We start from the raw sequence: 25587 nt of genomic DNA, 5'->3' as shown, positions 1-25587 counted from the left end.
GTCGGCAGAATCTTCTTGAGAAGGCTGTCCTAGCTCGTGTGTTGGTGGCTTCTCGCTCACGCCCCGCCGGCAGATTCATATTCCCTTTGCTGTCCCCTGGAGGGACTCCAGCCCAGCAGCTGAGAATTGCAGGCTATTTTAAGATAGTGATTGAGGAGCTGTCTTTCTCCCATGGGGATCAAAAAATAGCTGACCTTCTCCTGACTATAGAGAGAAGTATCAGGAGCTGGCTCAGATTATCATTATTGCTGTTGGGTCATCCACAGAAGTAGAAAGAAGATGGAATGGCTATGAAGTCATTGAAAGCATTGGTCCCAAATCTTAAGTGTCTGAACAAGCTCCTCTTAGTCTAGAATGCCCATTACAGTCCCAAAGACACTGAAGACGCTCTTTGAAGATACGTAAATCACAGATGTAAAGAACCACTAAGACCGATCTTGAATACAATTGAAGTTGGAATTAACTTAATTCCTTTTGGACTTTTCTTGTGGTAGAAAATACGTTTTTGGTCAAATAGTCTAACATTACACAGTACACTTCAGGTTTATAATCTAAACATTCAGATGTATACTTAAAAGGTCAAGAATGTTCATGTTAAAGTAATTCTTGAAAAAGTATAAAGAAGAGCTTTTATGCAGCATACACTAGTGACAAAAACAACAACATTTTCTGCAGCAGTTTCATGAATCTTAAACAAGTTATTCCAAATAATCATCCCCAAAGTGGATTGATGAAAAGAGTCTCAAAAATGTATTATTTCCTGAATCAAGACGAAATAACCCTTATCTACTTCTTTTTCCTTCATTTTAAAATATCTAACTTCCTCAAAAGATGAATCATACTTAATACTCACACAGACCACCTAATAGCAATGAATCTACACTTTCTTCAAGCCTTGACTCTTTAAAGCTTATTTGTTTGTTTTGTTTTTACGTCTGATATGCCAGAGGAGAGCATTTTTCTAAGTATTTGTGTGCATTTAAAATCTTGCACCGTTCCTTTGGTCATTGTTTTTATATTCTCAACAATAATCTGGACCACTTCACCTTCCAAGGGGGCATCTCAACTCTACCAGCTTTCTTCACCCCTTCCTTTTTGTGGCATGGGATAGATCCTTACAATGGATTTTGTGAGAACGAAACGATCCTCAATAAAGATGAAAGGCCCTGTTAGACTGTAGCTATATGCAATCAGAGGTATTCAAAAGCTGTGAATAAGGCTGGGCATGGTGGCTTACGCCTGTAATCCCAGCACTTTCGGAGGCCGAGGCGGGTGGAGGTCAGGAGCCTGGCCAACATGGTGAAACCCCATGTCTACTAAAAATACAAAATATTAGCTAGGTGTGGTGGCGGGCCCCTGTAATCCCAGTAATCGTAGCTACTCAGGAGGCTGAGACAGAAGAAACGCTTGAACCCAGGAGGTTGAGGCTGCAGTGAGCCGAGATCGTGCCATTGCACTCCAGCCTGGGCAACAAGAGCTAAACTCTCAGAAAAAAAAAAAGAATTCTAAGCCATACAGAATGTTACACAATCATTAACTACGAGATTAACTACAAGGATTAGATTTAGGTTAAGGGTTCATCTGAGATGATCCTTCATCTAATACTTAAATGTTTTTTATAAGACTTCCCACACCATCAAGCTACGACATTTCTAGCCTGCGGCACTTAAGGACATCAGTAACAGCCATAACAGCTCTGCCTGATTTTCTGCCAAAGGCTGCACTCTAGGAGTTTCCAGATATTTATTCTATTCTGTTCTTTGAGATTGTGAAGCATAAGTTTCAATCCTCTGTCTGTGACAGAACTTTCTGATATTTTGAAGACAGACGTCATCTCAGGCCTCATCAATCACAGTCTGCCCCTACCCCTAAATAGAGGTCTAAGCTATATTTTTCTAAGCCAAACACTCTATTCCTTTAAACGCCCTTGAGATTGGTACAACTCCAAACCTCCTCCTCCCTGTTCTGGTTCTTTCCTACAATTTTCAAGTGCTCAATTGAAGTGAGACATAGTAAAAATATTCTGGGCATATTCTAATAGCTTAACACTACTGCCGTTCTTATCTGGATGCTGTGCTAAGAGTAATAATGGCCTCACAACAACGTTCATGCCCTAATTCTAATCTATGAATATGTTATTTTACATGGCAATATCCTGGATTACACAAGTGGTCCCAAACTTATTATAGGAAACCTTACATGAAAACCTGGGAACCTGTCCTAGCCGAGTGGCCAGACACAGAAACGTGACCACAGCAAAAGGGTCAGACAATTGCTGGTTTGAAGACGGAGGAATGGGACCAAAAGCCAAGGAATATAGAGAGCATTTGGAATTAGGAAGAGGAAGGAAAACAGATTCTCCCCTTGAGCCTTCAGGAAGGAATGCAGTCCTGTCCCCAAATTTGAGCTCAGTGAGATCCCTGTGGAATTTCTGACCTCTGCAACTGTGGGATAGCAAATCTGTGTTGTTTTAAGCCATTAATTTTGGGACAATTTGTTATAGTAGCAATATAAACTCGATACAGATGCTATTCTATAATTAATGCAATATTAGAGCAAATTAAGTTTTCTGCAGGGGCGGGGAATACATCTTCAAGAAGTGTTTATTGTGGACTTTCGAGCATCCAGGCATTTTATCAGACATTGAGGCTACAATATATAGGCCCTGACTTTGAGGAGTTCATGAGCTAGTGGGAAAAAAAAAAAAAAAAAGATTTGTTAGAACAAATTTTGTTAGAACAAAGATTGGTTGTTTGGAAAGAAGGAGAAATCTGTTGGATAGGAAGATTTTAATTATCTTATTTATATTTCAATGGTTTATGGTTAAAATTCTATGCACTAATACTAAATCTTTAACACACACGCAAACACAAAAGTAGATGTTTTTTTTTAACTAGTAGAAAAGAGTATAAGACTTTGTGGTTACTATTTATCACAATTTTGGTCTTTGTCAGAGAAAAGGATCATCTTTCTGGACTAGTTTCATCAATGAATAACGTTTTTCTCACCATTTTTGGTTTATCCAAAAATATATAAACATCACCATAAAAATGTTGGTAGAGCATTTACAAGGCAGGGCAGAGCCCGGATAAATGCCATGAAAGACCACTCTCTAGGGGTGCACTGCCTCAGGAACTAGGTTTATTCAATATATTAAATCTGCCATTAATTTTATTAACTTCCAAATTTCCAACCATTCATATGTGTGCATCTATTGAGAAAAATAGAATACTTCTGCTATCATAAAACTGAGCCATTTTAGCTTGATAATTCTCAATGCTTAGCATAGGGCTTGGCACACAACAGGCACTGACATAAAATAGAAATCAATTTGTGTTAGGAGTCTTGGCTGAGATGCAAATACATGACCTCCTGAGCCATCCAACTGGCAATCTACCCCCAAAAGAAACAGTGCTGCTCTGGCTCAGCTTGGTCCTTGTTAAGCTCTGGAGAGCCGGATTTTAGCAGGGTGCATGTTTCCTGCACAGATGTTTTCAAACCATCTTTTAACAAATCCTTATTAGACCTCTGCTAATGAAGACATGAAATGGGGCTTACCATCGAGGAGGCAAAACGTGTCTTTCTTCTTCAGAAAATTGGACATTTGCCTGTCACTTCAAAGTCTCCTAGTTTTCCATGATTCCTAAGGAATTTTAACAGCCATTCAGTGTTGCTTTCCCAAGGAATCTTAGAAGCCTAAGAAAATGTCCATGCACTGGGAAGACTGTTAAGCAGCTGTGGTGTTCTTTACAAATTTACAACTTGAGATATAGGTTCTCTCTTCCCTTTCTCTCTCTTTTCTAATGAAAGGCCAGGAAAAGGGGCCTTTCAATAGAAAGGCTGGCTAAGCCTCAACTTCAACTCCTAATAATCCTATCATAAAACGGCTCCATTGCTAGTCTATGTATCTATTCCTTATGGGAATATTGACTCTATCTTTACATTGATAAGGTTGTCACACTGAGTGATATGGTTTGGATGTGTGTCCCCACCCAAATCTCACGTCAAATTGGAAGAGGAACCTGGTGGGAGGTGATTGGATTATGGGGTTGGATTTCCCTCTTGCTGTTCTCATGATAGTGAGTGAGTTCTCATGAGATCTGATGGTTTAAAAGTATGCAGCGCTTCCCACTTCACTCTCTTTTTCCTGCCACCTTGTGAAGAAGATGCCTGCTTCCTCTTTGCCTTCCGCCATGATTGTAAGTTTCCTGAGGCTTCCCAGTCATGTTTCCTGTTAGGCCTGCAGAACTGTGAGTCAATTAAACCTTTTCTCTTCATAAATTACCCAGTCTCTGGTAGTTCAGTTCTTCATAGCAGCGTGAGAACAGAATAAAATACTGAGTCATCAGGGCCACAAGAATAAGCGTGGTGTCTCAGGATCAATCCTGTAGGAGAAGTTGATTGTCAAAAATGTAAACTGAGGTACATAATAGTAGCTAATACGCATAAGCCTCTACCAAGTGGCAGGCACCATGACGAGTACTCCAATACCTTGAATACAGATAAGTCTTTAATAGGCAGAATATGAAACAACCAGTGTCTCTATGGGCATCCACTCTCTTGGGCAGGAATTTCATCTTCTGAAGGTCTTCATGGTTGTAGGAGTTAAAGATCTTCTCTGTGACACGAAGAAGGATAGAGGTAAGCAAAGAGGGATCTCCACGGGGTCTCACAACTAAAGGCAGCTCACAATAATTTATGGGTAATGACTATGTTTATTTCCTAAACGTTAAATGTTTGTTTGAGACTTCCAGCCTGTCCTCCCTGTGCTCCTAAGTCTAAATGAGGAGGCAATGTGGCTGAGTGGGGACTGCAGAGTGATCGTCCAAGAGAAGATGAGTCTGGGGAACAGAATAGGAACTGCCGGTACCAGGTCTGCTCCCCATGTAGATACTCTACTCTCCCTCCTTGCAAATCTTAAGAATAGGATTTTGGCCAGGCCTGGTGGCTCACGCCTGTAATCCCAGGACTTTGGGAGGCCGAGGTGGGTGGATCATGAGGTCAGGAGTTCAGGACCAGCCTGGCCAAGACGATGAAACTCCATCTCTACTAAAAATACAAAAATTAGCAGGCGTGGTGGCAGGCACCTAAAATCCCAGCTACCTAGGAGGCTGAGGCAGCGAACTGCTTGAACCCCGGAGGCAGAGGTTGCAGTGAGCTGAGATCACGTCCCTGCACTCCAGCCTGGGCTACAGAGTGAGACTCCATCTCAAAAACAAAAAGGAAAAAAGAATGGGATTTTGCTTAATTAAGAAGAGCTGGAGTTTCCTTTCATTAATGAGTGATCTTGAGCCAATGGCTCAACTCTCTGAGTTTCCATTTGTTTGTTTCTTCTTGAGACAGAGTCTCGCTCCGTTGTGCAGACTGGAGTGCAGTGGCAAGATCTCAGCTCACTGCAACCTCTGCCTCCCGGGTTCAAGTGATTCTCCCACCACAGCCTCCCAAGTAGCTGACACTACAGGCACGCACCACCACACCTGGCTAATTTTTTGTGTTTTTAGTAGAGATGGGGCTTCACCATATTGGCCAGACCAGTCTCCAACTCCTGACATCAAGTGATCCGACCACCTCGGCCTCCCAAAGTGCTGGGATTACAGTCGTGAGCCACCGCACCCAGCAGGTTTCTGTTTTCTAATATGGAAAATGGGAACACTGCTTCAGAGGATTATTAGGGGTACTTGGTAAGATGACGTGTGTCAAATGAGCTGGTGTTTCTGCACATTAGCCTTCTATCTCACTTTAGCTGGAGATCACATTTCTGACAAAGAAATGAAAAAACAAATAATAAAACAAAATTTAAAAGCAAAAAACACAATAAAATAAAACTCTCTTTGCTAGCACTGCAAATCTGATTTAAATCTATTTCACCAAACCAGACTAATTTCTCACCAGGTGTTGCCAGTGCTCCCACACCAATACACATACATCATCCTTCCTCCTGGAGCACCAGTAGCTCCTCAAATCTTTGCTTGTTCCCCATCTGATTAGAATGCCTTTCTCTGTCATCTACCTGATGACCTCTTCATTAGTTCCTTCAACAAATATTTACCAAGTGCCTACGATGAACTACATGTTCTTTAAGTGTTAACGGCAAGGCTCTGCAAGGTCACTCACATAACTCATACAAGTTTTCGTATGTATTTAGTTACACTCTCCCTTTCCTAGACAGTTTTTAGAATCCACATGTTGTGGAATAAATTGAGTCAATAAATGTTTGTTCAACAATCAAATCAGTTTAATAATGAATGAGCCAATGAGGAAAAGTCCATATACAATTTGCCCTCTTATTCTTAACGACGTTACTGGGGACAGTGGTCCCTACAAACAGCATCCCCTTATGAAGGCCAGAGGGAAATGTCTGAAAGCTAAATAAATACAAGCTGAATTTCTACAGAGCACTACAGTCATTTTTCATCATAAAGACACTATAAATCTTGATTTATTTGACAAATACTTGTAATATCAAGCATATATCACTGGCCTACTCCAAGACATACCATGCTGTGCCCCGGGTGGATACAGTGACTAGAATGTGCTCTCTGGCCTCAGTGAGGTAATACTCTCATGTAACTGAGAGTGCTTCTCTCTTCACTTTGGTACCTGGTGAGATCAGAGGCTAAGTACAAACGATGATGTGCTAGCTTTCATCCTGCCTTCCCTAATTTCCTTCCTATACTCCTCACATTTTTGTATGTGTTTATATACACTGCTTGGAATACTTTTGAGAACAAGGAAAAGACTCAACAATAAAACAAACCAACGAAGGCAATTTGTAAAATCAGGTAACTGAAGGAATAACACGCCTGGCTAAGAACACTGGTATGGTTCTTCCATTCGAAAAGCTCTGTGACCTCACTGGTTATCCTTCCCTTTTTTCCCTCATATGCTGTTTATTTCGGTCATAACTTCATTTGGAGATTCTTCTGGCTTCCTGAAAATAATATTTCTTTTAGGGTCTCTATTCACTTAGAGAAATTGCAGTGAAAATGTTCTAAGTTTGTTTCTTAAATTACAAAATTAAAAAGCAATCTGTTAAAATCTGGAGTCAACTAAGATCAATAACATTCCAAGATATTATGGTAAATTCTACCCTTGGTTTTCACAAGTTAAATAAAACTGGATAAGCAACAGCTGGATGACTATAAGCAACAGAAGGCTCTGCCTGCTTTGATGCAGTATCTTTTTTATGTAACTTTTTAGTTAACTTGTTTTTATTATCAGTAGGTACACTGAAACTCAGCAGAAACCTCAAGTCACATTTTTAAGTGATCATGAGCAAAAGATTCTTTTTTCTGTAGTCAAAATTTCTAATCCTAATGTTACAATATTCTTTATTAGCTCAAAATATCTAATGAAATGATTTAAACATTCCCCAAACAAAATTAATTCTAGTCTACTTTAACACAAGCATGCCATTGCTCAACACCCAACAATGCTGAACAAATGTTTAAACAAATGCAGAAATCAAACTGCCATAGCTTCTACACACTGCGAATCCACATTCTAGAAAATTGGAATGGTTTACCAAAGAGAGTTCTGACATCTTTTCTGGAGATTTTAGGGTAGATTCTTTTTCCTGGGATAGTATGTTATAGGTCTACAATACCTCATCTGCCACCCTAAGATCCAAAAGTCCCTGAAAACCCAAAGCTTTTGGCAAAGCAGATCTGACCAACATGAGGCCATATAGAGTGGACTCTCATATATTTTATGGCATAAATATGAATGTGTTTGATTTATTTCAAGGTTCCCCAGGTTCCACGAGTGGGTGTTAGGTAATGCACAGTATATGTATCGTGCTACTTTTCTAAAATCACCAAAATCCTGAGTTCTAAACACGTCTGGCCCAAAGGATTACACATAAGGGATTGTGGCCCATCATCCTAGACACAGGACAGTAAAGTGAGAGACGACTTGAAGAACAATTGCTTCCCTATGATCATTATTGAAACAGATTTTTACTGCTTATGAGCAGTAAAAGTGTGATTTTTTTTCTGTGATTCTAATGACCCTTTACTCTTAGTTTTGTATTATAGTTCGTGATTCTTGTGTGACATCCTCTCCACTACCTCCCTTACCCATCGATATAAAACACGGTCATTTTGTAAGCATTTTGAGGGATTATTCCCAGGTTTTCTAGTCTTACACATAGTACAAGAACAAAAAATAAACTATATGGGGCAATAAGTGGTTCAGTTTTTGTTTAGTGTTGCATCTCTTACACCCAGCACAATGCTGTAAGGTAGGTAGGTGCTCAGTAAAAATGTAGCTATTCATCTTACTGAGCTTAATTAAATTGGTTTGAACACTGCCACCTGCTGGCCATAGGCACAAGTTGCATTCCACGGTACATAACGGTCAGTTGTTGGGAATTTTTATCTATCAAAAATGCAGAACTGGCTGAGCATGGTGGCTTATGTCTGCAATCCAAGCACTTTGGGAGGCTGTAGAAGGAGGATCTTTTGAGCCCAGGAGTTCTAGACCAGCCTGGGCAACACAGCAAGAACCCATCTCAAGTTTTTTTAAAAAATAAAAATATATATAGAACAATGATTTAGTTTCATATTATTTGATGCTGAATAGCCTTAACTAAGATGGTTTCATCTAAGCATCTAGACCCCAATGAATAGTTTACACTGAACATGACTACAGCAAGATCCATAAGCTCATTCACTTCATTAGTTTGGTAGTTTATACTCATTTAAATTGAGAGTTACCTATACAAGTAATTCACACCAAGGGAGTTATATGACAAAAATACCCTTCCCTCTGCAAAAGGGTTTGCTACCTAGCTCCAGGCTCTATCTCATAAAGAATTCTATTGCTGCATTTAAGTACAGTAACTCTTGAAAGGGTGGGGGGGAAGCTTAAAACGCATTTGTTAAAATCCTGCCTTCAAATGCAGTAAGTACACAGTGAAATATTTCATCAACAAAACTGAGGACAAAACAGTGAAATCATTTAACATAGAATTTGGGGGATTTCAGAAATCAAAATGATGTGACTTACAGGGTTTAGATTTATTTTACAAACAAATTACATTTTCAACTATTGTAATTTCAATTTAATTTCCTCATTCATTTGTTTAGAGTTAAAATAACTCTTTCTAAGGTTGCATTTTATACTTCATAAGCTAGAAGCTGTGTGAATGAAAAGGTTCTCCTCTTCTGTCCTTCAGTAATAAAGTGCTCTGCCCATTTCTTATGGGGAATGACTTGAGTCTTAATTTAGAGAAAGAAATTCTGGTTTATCCTTGTCTCTGGGATATGTCACTAGTTCCTTCTTTATCAGGAAACATGGAATGGACTTGTAAACTCCTTTCCAACTGACTTTCCAGAGGAGGTGCTTTTAAGAGGCTCTAATGACTCAGCAAGTTCAGGTCATATGGTCCAAAGGAAAGACCACCTAATCCGTGAGAAAGAGAGTGAAATGCAAGGAGACACGCTGGTGTCACCAGAGTGCCACCATGTCTCCAAGAGGAAACAGCCATTGGTGTTGCATCACCGTAAAATAGTCAGAAGTGGTCCAGGCAGAGGTCATTGTCCCAGGCCTGCTGAAGGTGCTACCACAGGTTCTACACAGACCGCTCCACAGCCCTCTCCTCATGTTCTGCTCAGCCAGGTCCCTTAAATTCTGCTTAATTATTATATACACACGGTATGGGGTAAGCACTTAAAAATTAGAGTATATCAGGATACCCAAGGGACACAACAGCTAAATAACAAAAATGTCAAAATAACAAAGTAACAATGCCCAACGCTTAGCAAGCTCTCACACTGTCTCCAGCCCTGTTCTAAGTGCCTGATGTTTGTCAGCTCTTTTGCTCTCCACAATCATCCACTGCAATAAGCATCAGGATTGCCCTCATTTTATTGATGAGGAAACTGAGACAACTCTGAATCTCTTTATGGCAGGGTTTTTTTGGCCTAAGCACTGTCTATGGACTAAATCCTGTCCCTCTAAAATTCGTATGTGGCCCTAATCCCCGTGGGACTATATTTGGAGATAGAACCTATAAGTGGGCAATTATGGTTAAATGAGGTCAAAAGGGTGGGCCCTGATATGGCAAGACTAGTATCCTCATAAGAAGAGGCTGGGCACAGTGGTTCACATCTGTCATCCCAGCACTTTGGGAAGCCAGGGTAGAAGGATCTCTTGAGGCCAGGAGTTCAAGACCAGCTTGGGCAACATAATGAAACTCCCATCTCTACAAAAAATTTAAAACTTAGCCAGGCATGGTGGCATGCACCTCTAGTCCTAGATACGTGGAATGCTAAGGCAGGAGGATCGCTTGAGCCCTCAGGGGTTCAAGGTGACAGTGAGTGCCAGCCTGGGCAACAGAGCGAGACCCTGTCTGTAAAAAGAAAGAAAGAAAAAGAACATAATGACACAGGAGTTAAGAAGAAGTTATGTAGGCAGATAGTGAGGGCAGGAAGGTCCTTGGTAAGGTTTTCCTTTTAATGAAAAGCAGCCCCAAAATCATTTTCTTTGCTAACAAAGAGTAGCCTGTAAAATTGAGCTGCAGACATAGAAAGGCAGGCTACAAGTTTGTACGGGTGAAGGCCAGGCAGCTGTGAAGGCCAGGCAATAGGAAAGGGCCACCTGGGACTATGCATGTTCAAAATGGCGGCTCCGTCTTTCCTTCTCCTTTCCAACCACATTTGCAGTAGGCAGCAGATGACACAGCCCAGGTCAAGTGGAAAGTTCATTTGCATAATAAGATTAGGGTAGGGTGGCCAGCTTCCCCATGCACTATGTAAACATCATACCTGGTCCAATCAATCTGTGTGCCCTGTGTAAATCAGACACTGCCTCCTCAAGCCTGTCTATAAAATCCGGTGCACTCCGCAGTGGGCCGGAAGACCTACTCTTGTGACCCTCTCTCTCACAAGAGCTATTCTCCTTTCTCTTTCTTGCGCCTGTTAAACCTCTGCTCCTAAACTCACTCCTTGTGTGTGCCCATGTCCTCAATTTTCTTGGCATGAGGCAATGAACCTCAGGTATTACCCCAGACAACAACGTGGCTTCAATACCAGAGAAATCTCTGAGCATGCACAGAGAAGCAGCTAAATGAGGCCACAGCAAGAAGGCAGCTATATGCAAGCCAGGAGGGGAGGCCTGACCAGAAACCAACCCTCCTTGCACCTTGATCTGGACTTCCAGTTTTCAGAACTATGAGAAAATGTCTGTTTTTAAGCCACCTAGTCTGTGGTATTTTGTTGTGGCAGCCCTAGCGGACTCATACAGCCCTGTGAACACACTGGGTGGGTAAAAGGCCAATCACACCTCACCCAGGTTGGGACAATAAAAAATATATGCAGAGGTTACCGAATGTCCCCTTGGAAACCACTGTTCTAAGGAATCATCACAAAACTGGTATCTGCAGAGTCTGAGAGAGAATGAGCTGAAGTGACACTCCTCCCAGTAGCAGACTCCCAATGTGTTCAAGTCCTTATTCATTCACCCACTGAATACCCGGAAAGACCGTCATAAGGTTTTGACTGTCTGACATTTGGGAGAATGCCCTATTACGGCAAATCAGGGAGATGGACAAAAGGAGGGAATAAAAGATGATTCTGGGAAGGTGTATGTTTGCTTCAAGGAAGACTCAGATGGCAGAATTTCCTTACGACAGAAGCAACATTGGCAAAAAGCAGGTATAGGAATAATCGTCCCACTTACAGCCATGGGAGGCACATACAAGTTGGTCTATTTCCGTTTCCAAATCTCGTACATTATACAATGATACAGTTCTGGAAAGGTCTAGCAAAGCTTCTATTATGCCACGTTTTTTAAACACTGAATTTTTAAAATTTGATAGCAGAAATGCTTAATCTGCTTTCACTAGCAGACCAATACGCAGAAAGCAACTGCATCAGAGTTCAAACCAGAAAATGAAACGTTGCGGAAGCAAAAGTGAATCTGTGCAAGCAGCATACTAATTAAGCAAAAAAATGATTTTTTTTCGTTATTGAGGTATTAGGCAGCTATCTTTTCGTGCTTCACTTTTTTTAAAAAAACCATTTATTTATTTATTATAAATTAGTTAACATGATTTCCAGATAGAAAACTGAAAAATATGCAAAGAAAGAAAACAAAGGGTAATCTCACCACCTAATGTAATCACTGGAAACACTTTGAAGTATGTTTCTCATTCCTTGTATTATTCATATAAACATACATCTAATTTTTTTGTATAGGATGGAAGCAAATATTTGTATTTTTTACATAAAAATTAGAGTTAATTTTGAAATTTTACAGAGGTAGTTTGTGTTTGAAACCTTATATTGTCATGCAAAGGGAAAATGATCTTTTCTTGAACAGGATGAAATTAATTCTATGTGAAATATGTACAGGTATATATATTATAAATGCTCTTTTCTACATAATTATGTACTTTTACGTTTCCAAATTGTTTCACAACAAATGATTGGTTCAAAGTTTTCTCTAAGGCACCTTTATTAAGATATAACTAATATACCATAAAATTATCCTGATCAAAGTATAGAAGTCAATGATTTTTAGTATATTTAAAGAGTTTTGTGGCCATCACTATAATTTCAGAACATTTTCATCTTTCCCAGTAAGAAATTGCCTATTTGCAGTCACTCCTCATTCCCAATTCACCCTCAGCCCTGGGCAACCACTAATCTACCTTCTGTTTCTATGTATTTGCCTATTCCATGTATTTCATCTAAATGGAACATATAGAGGACATTCAGTATGTGGTCTTTTATGATGAGCTTCTTTCAATTAGCATAATGCTTTCTAGTTCATTCATGTTGTAGAATGTGTCAATACTTCATTACTTATTACTATGTAATATTTTACTGTTTTATATGCTCTTAATATTATTAGAAATAATATTATATTTTTAAAGCTAAAGTGTTCTTCTTCTACTTTTTAGAAAATAGGTTCAAGATTTTACATTGTAAACCAAAGTGAAGTAAGTAAGAATATAAAGTTTTAATTCTTGGAAATATGTCCAATTTTAGGGTACTACATTTATCTCTTTAAAGTGCATAAATCCAAGAATCTGGTCCATTTATTGTGATAAACTCCTCCAGTAATCTTGGATCTGTGTCATACATTATTTATTTTAGAGCTATCCTTGAACATGCAGACTGCTTGAAATTACATTCTTCCTTTCCAGAGCTCTAACAGTGGTGGAGAATCAAAGCTTTGATAACTGGAGAAATAATTTAAGATGAATCTTAATGAAAGAGCAAAAAGAAGCCTGGGTTAGAATTAATGTAAATTTTTCTCAGATAATGTCATTTTTATGTTATCAGCTTAATTTGAGAACTCAGAATAAAAAAGAAAAGAAAAAACGGAAAAAGACAAAAAGAAAATACCCTTTTAACTTAGGGGGTCACAGCACTTAAAATAGTAATGCTTCTTTCTTGACATTGCTAATATCTTACATCAGAAAAACTGAGGTGACATGCAATTAAGGACTCTGCTTTCTTTGTTTTAGTCATAGTTAAATCCAGCCTAGACTAACAAATAGAATTCAAGCAATTAACAAAAGATAACTTTGGTAAAGTGCCTACCATAAGACCCACCACATTGCAGACAATCTATTTAAAGAAGTTATTTTGTGCCCTTTCTCATTCTAACCTGAGTATGTCTAAATTCTCTTTAGATCAAAACATATGCTTTATCAAATTGACTTAGAATTATACATAGCACAGAGCAACAGGTTAGGAGCAGTGGGACCAATGACAGCAGCAGTGAAAGGGCCACTTACAGGACTAGATAGACCCAGAGTCAAGAGAACCAGCTGATCAAGGGCATTTTATTGAGGGGCGGATGAACTGTCTGTGGCAGACTATCAGTGTCCATGGATTTCCCATTTTCCTTGTCATTAGATTGGAGCTGCACTTCTGGATTTTGGTTGGTTGTGCATACACGGAAAGTTACTTCCAAACCAAGGATTTTAAGAATGAATGGGGCTTATTCATCTCTCACTTTGCCTCTGAAGGCAACCTCGAAGATAGGAGAGCTACGAAATGGAAGAGGTATGGGTCTCTAAGTCGCCACAGGGACAAAAGCTACCTGGGGCAGTTGCCTGACCTTCGTAGCGTTATATGAGAAAGAAAACAAACAAACAAACAAAAACTTTCTGTCTTAAATCACTGAGATTTTAGGGTTTGATTTGTAAAGACATCAGAAGAGCTAGCCTATTCTGACAAATGCATTTTCCATCTCAAAAGCTCTTGAAGATTCATATTATTCGAACAAAGAATAGTTACTGAAATTCCTAATAATGGCAGTGTCAGATATTTAAGATGTTTAAAACCACCAGGACTCTGTCACAGCCAAATCTGTCTATACAAGACCCTCTGGACTCACTTAGCAGCCTATCTAGTTCTCTCTCATCTTTTTCTTTCAAGGATCCTGTTTTGTTTTTTTTTTTAGTTTTCCCATAGGCTCTACATTTCATGGTTACATGGCATTCTCAACTAAACATGGGAAGACCACTTTTCTACCTACTGTATAACTGCCTGACTAATTACTGTGCAGAAGCTCTTGTTGTCATGACCTCTGCCACCATATTCAGCAATTTGGATGTCAGTATCATCCTGGACTAGACATGAGTTTAATATGCATGTTCCTTGCTCATTAATATTTAGATAGTGATCTTCCCTATATTTAAAACAATACTCAAAGGCATAGAATTAGTGGGGTCTGTATTATCTTCACCTGTCATGACTGAGACTATACAGATTATGACACTTTCCCTGGCAAAGACAATGTCCAAGGAGACTCAATAAACACACATCCTTACACTGAAGAACCAGCAGAAAGGAAGGACTCATCTCCAACCAAAAATATATATACATCTCACTATGTATTGTCCTATGCAGCATGTTAAGCTTTCAACAAAATACTACAGAATATACCAAAAAAGGAAAAAATAAAAAGAATCTGAGTTCCACTTCCAAGGTGACAGCGTGAGGCGGTCCATGACCCACTCCCCAGTGGAAAAAGTATAACTGATGAAAACCATTTAAGATATCCAACCATTTAAAGTCTAAGTAATTTGTCCTAAAGGCATAAAGCAAATTATAAAACATTTATTAAAGAAAATCTTTTAAAATTCAGTAAGAACAGCAAGAGTTTGTGATATTTGACCTAAGGCCCAACCCCTTCTTCCTTCCATCAAAAAATATACAAAAATTAACACTAGGCATGGTGGCTCACACCTGTAATCCCAGCACTTTGGAAGGCTGAGGCGTACAGATCATGAAGTCAGGAGTTCGAGACCAGCCTGGCCAACATGGTGAAACCCCATCTCTACTAAAAATACAAAAATTAGCCGTGTATGGCAGCGGGTGCCTATAATCCCAGCTACTCGGGAGGCTGAGGCAAGAAATGGCCTGAACCCGGGAGGCAGAGGCTGCAGTGAGCCAAGATCGCGCCACTGCACTCCAGCCTGGGTGACAGAGCAAGACTCGGTCTCAAAAAAAAAAAAAAAAAAAATTAAACTCAGAAAGGATCAGAGTCTTAAATTTAAGTGCTAAAAGTATAACACTCTTAGGAAAAAATAGGAACAAATCTTCATTGTCATTGGTTAGGCAGTGTTTCCTTAGATATCACAGCAAAAGCATAAGCAACAAAATATAGATAAACTGGACATTATCAAAATTAAAAACATATGTGCATCAAACGACATTGATATCAATAAAAGATAACTCACAAAAATGAAGAAAATATTTTAAAATTATATATCTGATAAGGGACTTGTATTTAGACCATATAAATAACTCTTACAACTCAATAATTTAAAAAATAACAATTACAAAACAGGAAAATTATCTACACTGGTATTTCTACCAACAAGATATACAAATGACCAATAAACACACGAGAAATGCTTAATATCATTAGCCGTCAGAGAAATGTAAATCAAAACCATAATGAGATACTACCTCACATCCACTAGAATGTGCTATAATTCAATTACAGAAAGTGAAAAGTATTGGTGAAATGTGGAGTCCTTTCTCATACTGCTAATAAAGACATATCCAAGACTGGGTAATTTTTAAAGAAAAGAGGTTTAATTGACTCACGGTTCAGCATTTCTGAGGAGGTCTCAGGAAACTTAAATCACGGTGGAAGGGGAAGCAAACATGTCCTTCTTCACGGGGTACAGCAGTAAGGAGAAGTACTGAGCAAAAGGGGGAAAAGCCCCTTATAAAACCATCAGTTCTCTTGAGAACTCACTCACTATCACGAGAACAGCATGGAGGTAACCACCTCCATGATTCAATTACATCCCACTGGGTCCCTCCCACCACACATGGGGATTATGGGAGCTGCAGTTGAAGATGAGATTTACATGGGGACACAAAGCCAAAACGTATCAGTTCATATTCCCACCAATTCTTGCCACAGTATTTTACTCTTTAGCAAATAAAATGACACATAGTTACATGCAGTATACCATAAATGAGAATGGTTATCTTAATAATATCTAGTCTCCTGGTTCACAATCATGTTATATTTCTTCATTTATTTTGAATTTCTTTCTTATTTCTGAACAATGTTTTTCAGTGTATAGGTCTCTATTAGGTCTTTGATTTTATCTCACCCCATTCACCCCATATAAGAACTAAGTTAGCTTATTACAATTTCATGAATGCCAGCAGAAGACATAAGACTACTGGATCAGAGACAAAGGATTTTATTACTCATGACACAGCAAGCAGCATAAACATCAGCATATATGCATGAGTTTTCCATGCCTCTACATCCCATGGAGGTTGTATTAGTCCATTCTTGCATTGCTATAAGGAAATACCTGAGACTGGATAATTCATAAAGAAAAGAGGTTTAATTGGCTCACAGTTCCACAGACTGTAGAGGAAGCACAATGCTGGCATCTGCTTGGCTTCTTGAGAGGCCTCAGAAAACTTACAATCATGGTGGAAGGCAAAGGAGGAGCTAGGCATCTCACATGAAAGAAGCAGGAGCAAGAGAGTGAAGGTGAGGTGCTGCACACTTTTAAACAACCAGATCTCACAAGAACTCCCTTACTAACTCACTATCACGAGAACAGCACCAAGAGGACGGGGCTAAACCATTCACGAGAAACCACTCCCATGATCCAATAACCTCCTACCAGGCCCCACCTCCAAAACTGGGGACTATAATTCGACATGAGATTTGCTGGGGACGCAGATCCAAACCATGTCAGCAGTGGACCCACATGAATGCCATACATCACAATTGAGGAACACTGAGCTTGGGGTATTCATCCCTTTTGTAAGCAGTAAGTAACCATTTTCCTTGACCAGAAAGGAGATACTACCTCATCTTTCCAAGTTAACAGCTGGAAAATTATCTCTGATAAATGATGAAAATAATCGTCAGAACTTTACCACCTTGAGGCATACACCATGAAGTGCAGGAGTTCAAAAGAAGGACTGTCTCTGGAAATTTTTTGGTCATATTTATTTCTATTAATATTCATATTTAGTGTATTCAAAATGGTTTTGTTTTTAAACTTCAATGTCTAATAGCATATATAAATAATCTTATATCTTGATCTCATACTTTACAACCTTACCCAACTCACTTTATTAGATTTTACAGATGTTTTTGCTGGATTCCTTAGAATTTCCTACATAGATGACCAGGTGGTCTGTGAATAAGGCCATTTTACTTCTTTCTTTCAAACATAAATGTCTTTCATATCTTTCTCTTGCCCCCTATTGCACTCAGCTGGGGCACTGATGAAACTCACTGGGAAGCCACTAGCAGAGATGCCCAAGGAAATGGCTTTGGAAGTCACTTGCTGGCGCACTTGGGAGGTTCACTTGGAAACCAGCTGGGTTGCCAATGGAACTTGGCTGCCTGGATGGGCACCACCAAAAAGTGCTGAGGACTAGGGGCCACTAAGTATCCTGCACTCTACTGGCTGCCACTGTTCACAAGAGCAAAAAGAGAGAAAGACAAACAAAGCTGGAAGAGGAGCCCCTTCCTCATGCAGTGTCCCTCAGCACCATCTGCTGACAAAGCTTAACATCATGTGATCTAGTAAAAGAGAAATGTTTACAGAATCCGGCTCCAGTATCACAAAGGAGTACAATGTTGGCTATATGTGGAGCTGAGAGCAATACATTGATAACTGGCATAGTACACACTTCAGCTACTCAGCTTCCAAATACATCCTTCTACTCACTTTTCAACTTCCTTAAAACAACTTAACAACTCTGTTTCCACCCAACAACAACAAATAAAACAACTCTGTTTCCACCAAACAAGAACAACAAATAAAACCTAAATAAAACAACAACAAATACAAGACATCTCAACATCGCTGGCTATATCAATGACTCCTCGAATTTAGTTACAGTCTCACTGAATATTCTATTAACTAAAGACCCAATTGTAAAGTTAAGCTCCCACACTTGTATATAAAATTATACTTGAAAAGAGACAGAAGAAGAAAACTGTTAGCATATACAAATAAGCATGTATGTATAATAAGCAAAGAGGAAATATGCAAAGCTTTTACAGTCTTCACTTCTGTAATTGGGCATGACATCTTATTTGACACCTATAGCTTTTTTCTTTTGCTGTGTATTTCATATGCCACTTGTTCTCAGTCAAAATATTAGCTGGTCAGCATTTTTTATGGCATACAATGATTTTAAAAAAAAACCTTTGTTTATGAAGTATATTATTCTTTAATCATTCTGCCCTTTTTGTTTGTATGTTTTTGCAGATTTCCAGTTATAGTCTTTCTTGCTCTTGTTATGTTGCATTAAACTTAATTTATCCTTGGTAATCAGAATCAATTACTCCATCCAGAAGATGAACCCCCCTTTCTTCCTGATGGTTTAGTGGCACGAAGAAGCCAAAATCTCCAGGTGGTTGTCTCATCTTCTTACTTGATAGAACCTTTGCTACACCTCCTGGTAGAAAAATTGCCAGCCACCCTGTGGTCTAAGATCTCAGAACTGGTAGAACTGAACATTGTCAAGTTGGGAAGCAATTATTCTGTCAGTAAACTATTAGGCGTAACAGTGAAAGCAGCCACAACCACTTCTACCCCTTAATTCCCAAACCTATATATTCTAGCTTTGGGGGTGGCAGCACTACAAATGGGTCTCTGATTTGAAACTTTTACTATATACTTTACATCAAAGCTCCATCTTTTTAGGGTGTTATATCCAACTGGCACTGTACTAACACTTATGTAAGCCATTTCTCCATTCAATTAGGCCAGTCTCTTCTAGGTAATGAGGAATGTAATAATCCAATAAGTATGAGCCCACTGACCTTCTCTGCAGTAAAATGAGTGCATTGACCAGACACAATGCTGTGTAAATTCCCATAGTGAGTCCATAGATGGTGGTGATGCTACAAGCATTATGAACGGAGTAGGCAAATCCAAACCTGGAATATCTGTTTATTCCACTGAGAGTGGCTCTCTGCACCTTCTACAACAGAAGAGGTCTAATATAATCAACTTTCCATCAGGTTGCTAATTCATCTCCTCCAGGAAATAGTAGCATAGCAGGGAGTCAGTGTCGGTCTTTGTGGTTGGCAGATTAAATATCCAGAAATGGAATTGGTAAGGGTAAGGCCATGTCATTAAGCCCACGGACAGCCTCTATTTCTGCTACCACAGCTACTTTATTCATGGGCCTATTGAAGAAGCACTGTGAGGATGGTAACCAAAGAGCACATCGTTTTGTTCACCTGATCATTACGTCTCCTCTGCAGTGGAAACCTGTTGGTGGGCGTTTACATAAGACAAAAATATCTTCTCCATTCTGTGTTCCTTTTGAGACATCCATCCACATCTTATCCAAACTTCCTTGCCACTATTCTGTTCCACCCAATCTATAAGAAACCGCCCGTGAATAGTGTACTTTATTTTCGGCTATCTCTCACTACAGGCAAAGTGGACAACACAGTGCCACTGGAAGTTTCAACCAATGGGAATATTTTCCTTTACCACCATCCTTTAGAGCCACCCAGTGGAGTGCTATAGTACTATAGCTGTCCGCTCTCAGGTGGCACCAGGATATCATGCTGACCTATTCGTAAATCAGCTCACTTTTTTTCTTTCTCAGTCAGCTCGTCATAAGGAACTTCCCAGGAGGCCAGGGATATGAATGAAGAGGAGACAATGCAACAGGTGTTATTGTTGAAGGACTCTGAGTCAAGCCACAGGGTTCTGCAACTTACTTATACATTCTGAAATGGCCCCAATTTGAACTTCCATTTGATGATGCACACATACAACCTTACGTATAGGTGGGTGTGAAAGGCTGAAAACTGGCCTCTCAAAAAATGTTTATGTTCTAATCCCTAGAACCTATGAGTGTTTGATTGTATGGCAAACACTAAAGATTATTTTCAGATGTGATTAAGGATCAAGAAATGGGGAGATTATTTTGGATAATCCAGATGGGCCCTAAATGCAATTACATGTATCCCTAAAAGAGAGAGACAGAGGGAGATTTGGCACATATACAAAGAGAAGGCAATGGGAAGGTAAAGCAGAGAGAGATTTTAAAATGTTAGCCCTAAAGATTAAATTGATGGGGTTTTAAGCCAAGGAATGCCGACAGTCACAAGAAGACAGACAAGACAAGAAGTAGATTCTCTCCTAGAGCCCCCAGAACAGCATGGCCCTACTGACACCTTAATTTTCTTCGAGTAATACTGATTTCAGGCTCCTGGCTGCCAATACTGTGAGAGAATAAATTGCTATTGTTTTCAACCAAGAAGTTTGTGGTAATTTGTTACAGCAGCTATAGGAAACTAACACAGTGGGTTAGAGAACACACAGTTCGTGATGGAAAACTCAGGCTGCATGGCCACCCCATGCCTTACAGTTAGTTGTGCAGTCTCCCCCAGGGCCCAGGAACATTCTAGAAGCTTCAAAAGAAGAATATACTTCCACAAAAGCGAGAATATATTTGTTCCAATGTCTTAGAGATCTGTGCTGTAATTATACTACTGGAGCTTGTCAAAAGCACCAGGCAGCATCCCTACTTGCCACAGATATCACGAGAATCACTGAATATGTAGAATTACAAAGCCCTATCAACAGAGAATCTTGTACTGTCACCTGAACTTGTTGCAGAGCCTTCTCTTTGTTCACCATTTGAAAAGGGCAGACTTATAGGTGATAAATCTAGTTTGCTTGAAGTAGCACACTCCTATGTGATATACGTTGCCCCCAACACCCAAAAGGGCCTGCCAAACATGGTGCCTCTTCTTTCATGGTAGGTGGTAAGAGATGCAGTAATCTGTCTTTCTCCTTGCAGAAAATATTTGTATGTGCTTCAGACCTTTAAACCATCAGAAGCTTCAACGTAGAGAGCCCAGAATTTTTGTGGGGTTTATCTCCCATCCTCTAGTTTGCATATAACTTACTCAGTTTCTTAAAGTACTATATCCTGCATATCTGATTCAATCAGTATCAAGTTGTAAATGTACTGGATATATAGGATGTTATATAGAATGCCAAGATAATGAAAGTTTCTGTGAACTATTTTATTACAGCAAAAGGCAGAAGAACTGACATATCCCTGAGGCAATACTGTGAGCGTGTACTGTTGATACTGTACACTAAAAGCAAATTGCTTTTATTTAATCTGTCCTTACAAATTAGTATGGACCAAAAACAAACAAGCAAAAATCATTAGCCAGGATGGTAGCTGTTTATCATGTACCAGGGACGATGCTGGTTTCTTCCAGCAAAGGTACATCTGGGATACCAGCCACAGTTGGTGTCACACCTGATCATGTTTATGATGGTGCACAGTTACTCTCCATGATCCACCCTCCTCACAGGCCAAGCAGATTAGGGTTAAATGGCGATGTGACAGAAGTGACCATCTTTACTTCCTTTAAGTCTTTTACAGTGACTTAATCTCTTCAATCCTCCCGGGAATTAACTATTTCTTCTGTTTTACTATCTTGGTAAGAAAGTTCTAGGTATTTCCACTCAGTCTTTTCTACCATAAAGGAGATCACCCATAGGTCAGAGAGCTAATTGATGAATACTGTCAGTTGTCAAATATTCTATTTCAATTATACATTCAGGAATTCAGGAAACACATTGATCAACTAGGCCCACTATGAATCAGACTTAAGATTTCATCTATCACCTGACTACTCTAAGCTTCTGTGCAAGAAAGAGTTAACATAGTAGGCCTCTTATTCTTTGCAAGTTTTGCTTAAAGTATTATCGCTTGGCTGGCATCTGGGAACTCAGATTTTGGTAGGGTTCTCACTATCCTAACTTGTAAGAGTGGTACACTGTGTCTAAACTGTTTGTACAAACAATATGGTTTAAACTAAACACGTGCTTTCCTCCAGGGAGTCTGGAGTTTTGATAGGTGCTAAGTAGAGAAGGACCTATATAACCATGCCACAATTAAAACCCCAGGCACTAAGTCTCTAAGCTTCTCTGGTAGACAATATTTCACAACTTATTGCTGGAGGAATTAGTGTCTCATGTGAGTCCATTTGGGAGAAGACTCTTGGTGTCTTGTGCCTATTTTCCTTCAGATTTCACACCATGCAAATCACTTCGCGGATTTTTCTTTGTATCTTTTAACCATAATAAATCTTAGCCACAAGTATGACTATACGCTGAGTTCTATCTCCTCACGATTCATTGAATCTGAAAGGAATGGTCTCAGGGACTCCCAAAACAGCTCTACTTTGACTGGTGTGGCAAAGTGACATTTTGAGTCCCCAAGAATTAGTGTAAATTCAGAGCCAGAGTTTAGTAATGCCCCCAAAGAACTGGTTATTCCTTTTCTTCCCAATGCACAGTCACTCTGCTAAATGGCTGAAGGTCCCTTAGGGGAAAGCTAAAAGGAAGATTTATGGAATGTACTCATGTGAATGCCACAATATCCTTCCTCGAAGTTACCTGGACTCCCCTTGAATCAAGGGACTGTTTTTGAATTGAATTATTCTAGTAATTGTGTAAGAGGCTATGATTCTTTTGTGGCAAGTCAAATTAGGTGCGTTTGCAACAGACACCAGATGTAATATGTCAGCTTGTGCAGCTGGAGGCAGCTCTAATAGTTTACTCAGTTGGTTGAAATTTAGACCAACTAAATTTGTGGTACCAGATCTAGAGTTTATTCTGTTATGTAATGTAATCAATTCTCTGGTAGGCTTTCTGTTTATTTCATTCCTACAATACTATAGTCAATTAGCCATAGTCAAAGATCCCTGCAGGTCAAGGCATTCTGGTGACTGGTACATTCCTGCTGACCTTAAAAGTACATGTGTCCACCTTGTCTTTTAAGTGCTGTGACCTGGCCTCTGATAATCTGGACATCTTATCCTCATATAATAAGGGAGCTTATCTTAATGGTGGTATCCTCCATGGCTACACCTGGCCTATAAAAGACAGCAATAGCAAATCTTATTTTTCAGCAAAACTGCAAGTGCATCTCTCACTAACACATTCCTCAGTGCCTTAGTGCAGGAAGTGCCTTCTTGGCCTCTTCGTGGAATAGATTTGAGTATTAGGCTTGTAGGTCATACACGATAAATCCACTCTGACATTGTCATTATCCCAAAACTTTTGGAGTCCTTTATCCACATTTTGCCAGGAAAACTGTGGCATCTAAAAAACATTAAATGTAGGCCATCATTGAGTCTAAATTTCAGCCAACTGAGTAAACTATTAGAGCTGCCACCAGCTGCAAAAGCTAATATATTACATCTGGTATCTGATGCAAATGCACCTATACTAGTGAGTTCTGCCTAATTTAGTGTTATATTTTTCCCTTTTTTTTTGTCTAACACCCTTAGAAATCTCTCCCCCACGTTTCTAAAGTTTACATTGGTTATATATTAGCAGAGACTTCCAAATCTTTTTTTTAATTATCATTATTTTTAGACAGAGTCTCGCTCTGTTGCCAGGCTGGAGTGCAGTGGGGCGATCTCAGCTCACTGCAACCTCTGCCTCTCGGGTTCAAGCAATTCTGCCTCAGCCTCCCAAGCAGCTGTGACTACAGGCGCCCACCACCACGCCCAGCTAATTTTTGTATTTTTAGTAGACATGGGGTTTCACCATGTTGGCCAGGATGGTCTCAATCTCTTGACCTCGTGATCTGCCCACCTTGGCCTACCAAAGTGCTGGGATTACAGGTGTGAGCCACCGTGCCTGGCCGAGACTTCCAATTATTTTGGTGTGTATGAGATGTCCTCCTAGGTTATAATGTGTACCTGTCACCAGAGCTTGCTAAAATTTCACCCTAGCTATGTATTTAGTAGCCATAGTGAGTGGTTTTAATGGGTTAACATGAGCAGCCCCTTCAAGGCGCCTTTCCCAGATGAGTTAATCACAAAATTTCAAGCACAAAAAGACTAGTTTCCTCAGCTATAGGAGAGCAAACTAGTTCTCCTGCAAAGGAGTCTCAGAATAACTTGGGGGTTCAAGATAGACAGTTTCACCTGGATTCAATTATATGTCTTAATTCTAAGTATCAGTATTCCATTCCTCCCTATTCAGTGCCCCCTCCCATGAGAAACTTTGCAACACTGAATTTAACAGATCTCAGAATTTAGCAACCTACACAAGTAAATTGAGATTTTGAGCAAAATCTCAGTAAAATGTCAGACTCTTCTCGATCCCATAGTAAAAGAGGAATAACAAGTTCTAAAGAAAAGAGGGGCTGGTCACTATTGTTAATATTTATTACTTACCATGTGTCGTGGGCTTTGCTAAGTAATTCAAAGGCACCTTTTGGTGCCGTTCACTCACTTAATTCCTTTCGTGGCACTCAGAATAAACCCCAAATCTCTGTTATGGCCTTCTGGGTCCTAAATGGTCTGCACTCCTGCTGACCTCTCAGTTTGATGAGGAAGTTTCAGCCACACCTATCTTCTTTCCACTCTTCTCAGCTTACATGTCACCTCCTCCAAACTGCTTTTCTAATGTAGCTCACTCCCCCACTTCATTACTTTCCACATCAAGACCGTGCTTCTTCATATTAATCACTATATTATTTTACTTATTGTATGCTTTTTTATTGCATGTTTAGTATTTTTATTTATGTTTATTTACTGCGTGCTTATTATTTTTACTCCATGAGACTGTAACCTCAACTCAGGCATAGACCATCTATGGTTTGTTCACATTGCAGTGCACCAGAGAAAGACCTTAAGAAGCATATGTAGACTTCTCACACCTCTAGAAGTTGGCCTACATTATTTCCTACTGCTTTTTAAATAGGCAAACGAAAGCTTGGAGAGCCACGTTAACGTATTCCAGGTCTGTCACAATCAACTGGTAGCCACGGTCTGTGGTTCTTCAAGCTGGAGTTTGTCACCTCCTAGGATAACTCCGTAGCAGGAAGTGAAGCTCATTACAATTCCCTGCTGTCCTCCAACCATAGGGGCAGCAGGGTCTGTACCCAGAGGAAACAAAGAGCATCACCATTATCATCACAAACTGGTCTGTGCTTACCATGTTGATAACGTGCCCAGTCCCCACCTTGCCTGGGACCAGAACTCCCAGGAACACCACCAGTCACGCACCCGCGGAGCTGCCAGGCAGCACCCGCCCCCTCTCTCTGCGCAGGC

General features: G+C 39.8%; 1 protein-coding gene across 3 annotated transcripts in view; it reads right to left on the bottom strand.

Moving 5' to 3' along the window:
• TMEM182 (transmembrane protein 182) overlaps window positions 1–25569 on the bottom strand; it is an 82510-nt gene extending 56941 nt beyond the window's left edge. For 2 of the 3 annotated variants that reach the window (XM_008008265.3, XM_038004272.2), the window contains exon 1: window positions 25472–25569. In XM_008008265.3, coding sequence (XP_008006456.1) covers window positions 25472–25474 — 3 coding nt within the window. In that variant the 5' untranslated portion in view covers window positions 25475–25569. Of the gene's footprint in view, window positions 1–3558; window positions 3659–25471 lie in introns of those variants that run through there. The other variant, XM_038004271.2, reaches the window with a different exon arrangement.
• Between the last annotated feature and the right edge of the window lie 18 nt (window positions 25570–25587).

Source organism: Chlorocebus sabaeus, chromosome 14, assembly GCF_047675955.1.
Source record: "Chlorocebus sabaeus isolate Y175 chromosome 14, mChlSab1.0.hap1, whole genome shotgun sequence".
NCBI lineage: Eukaryota > Metazoa > Chordata > Mammalia > Primates > Cercopithecidae > Chlorocebus > Chlorocebus sabaeus.
Note: the sequence above shows the minus strand (reverse complement) of the source record. Positions and strands in the feature narration are given on the sequence as shown.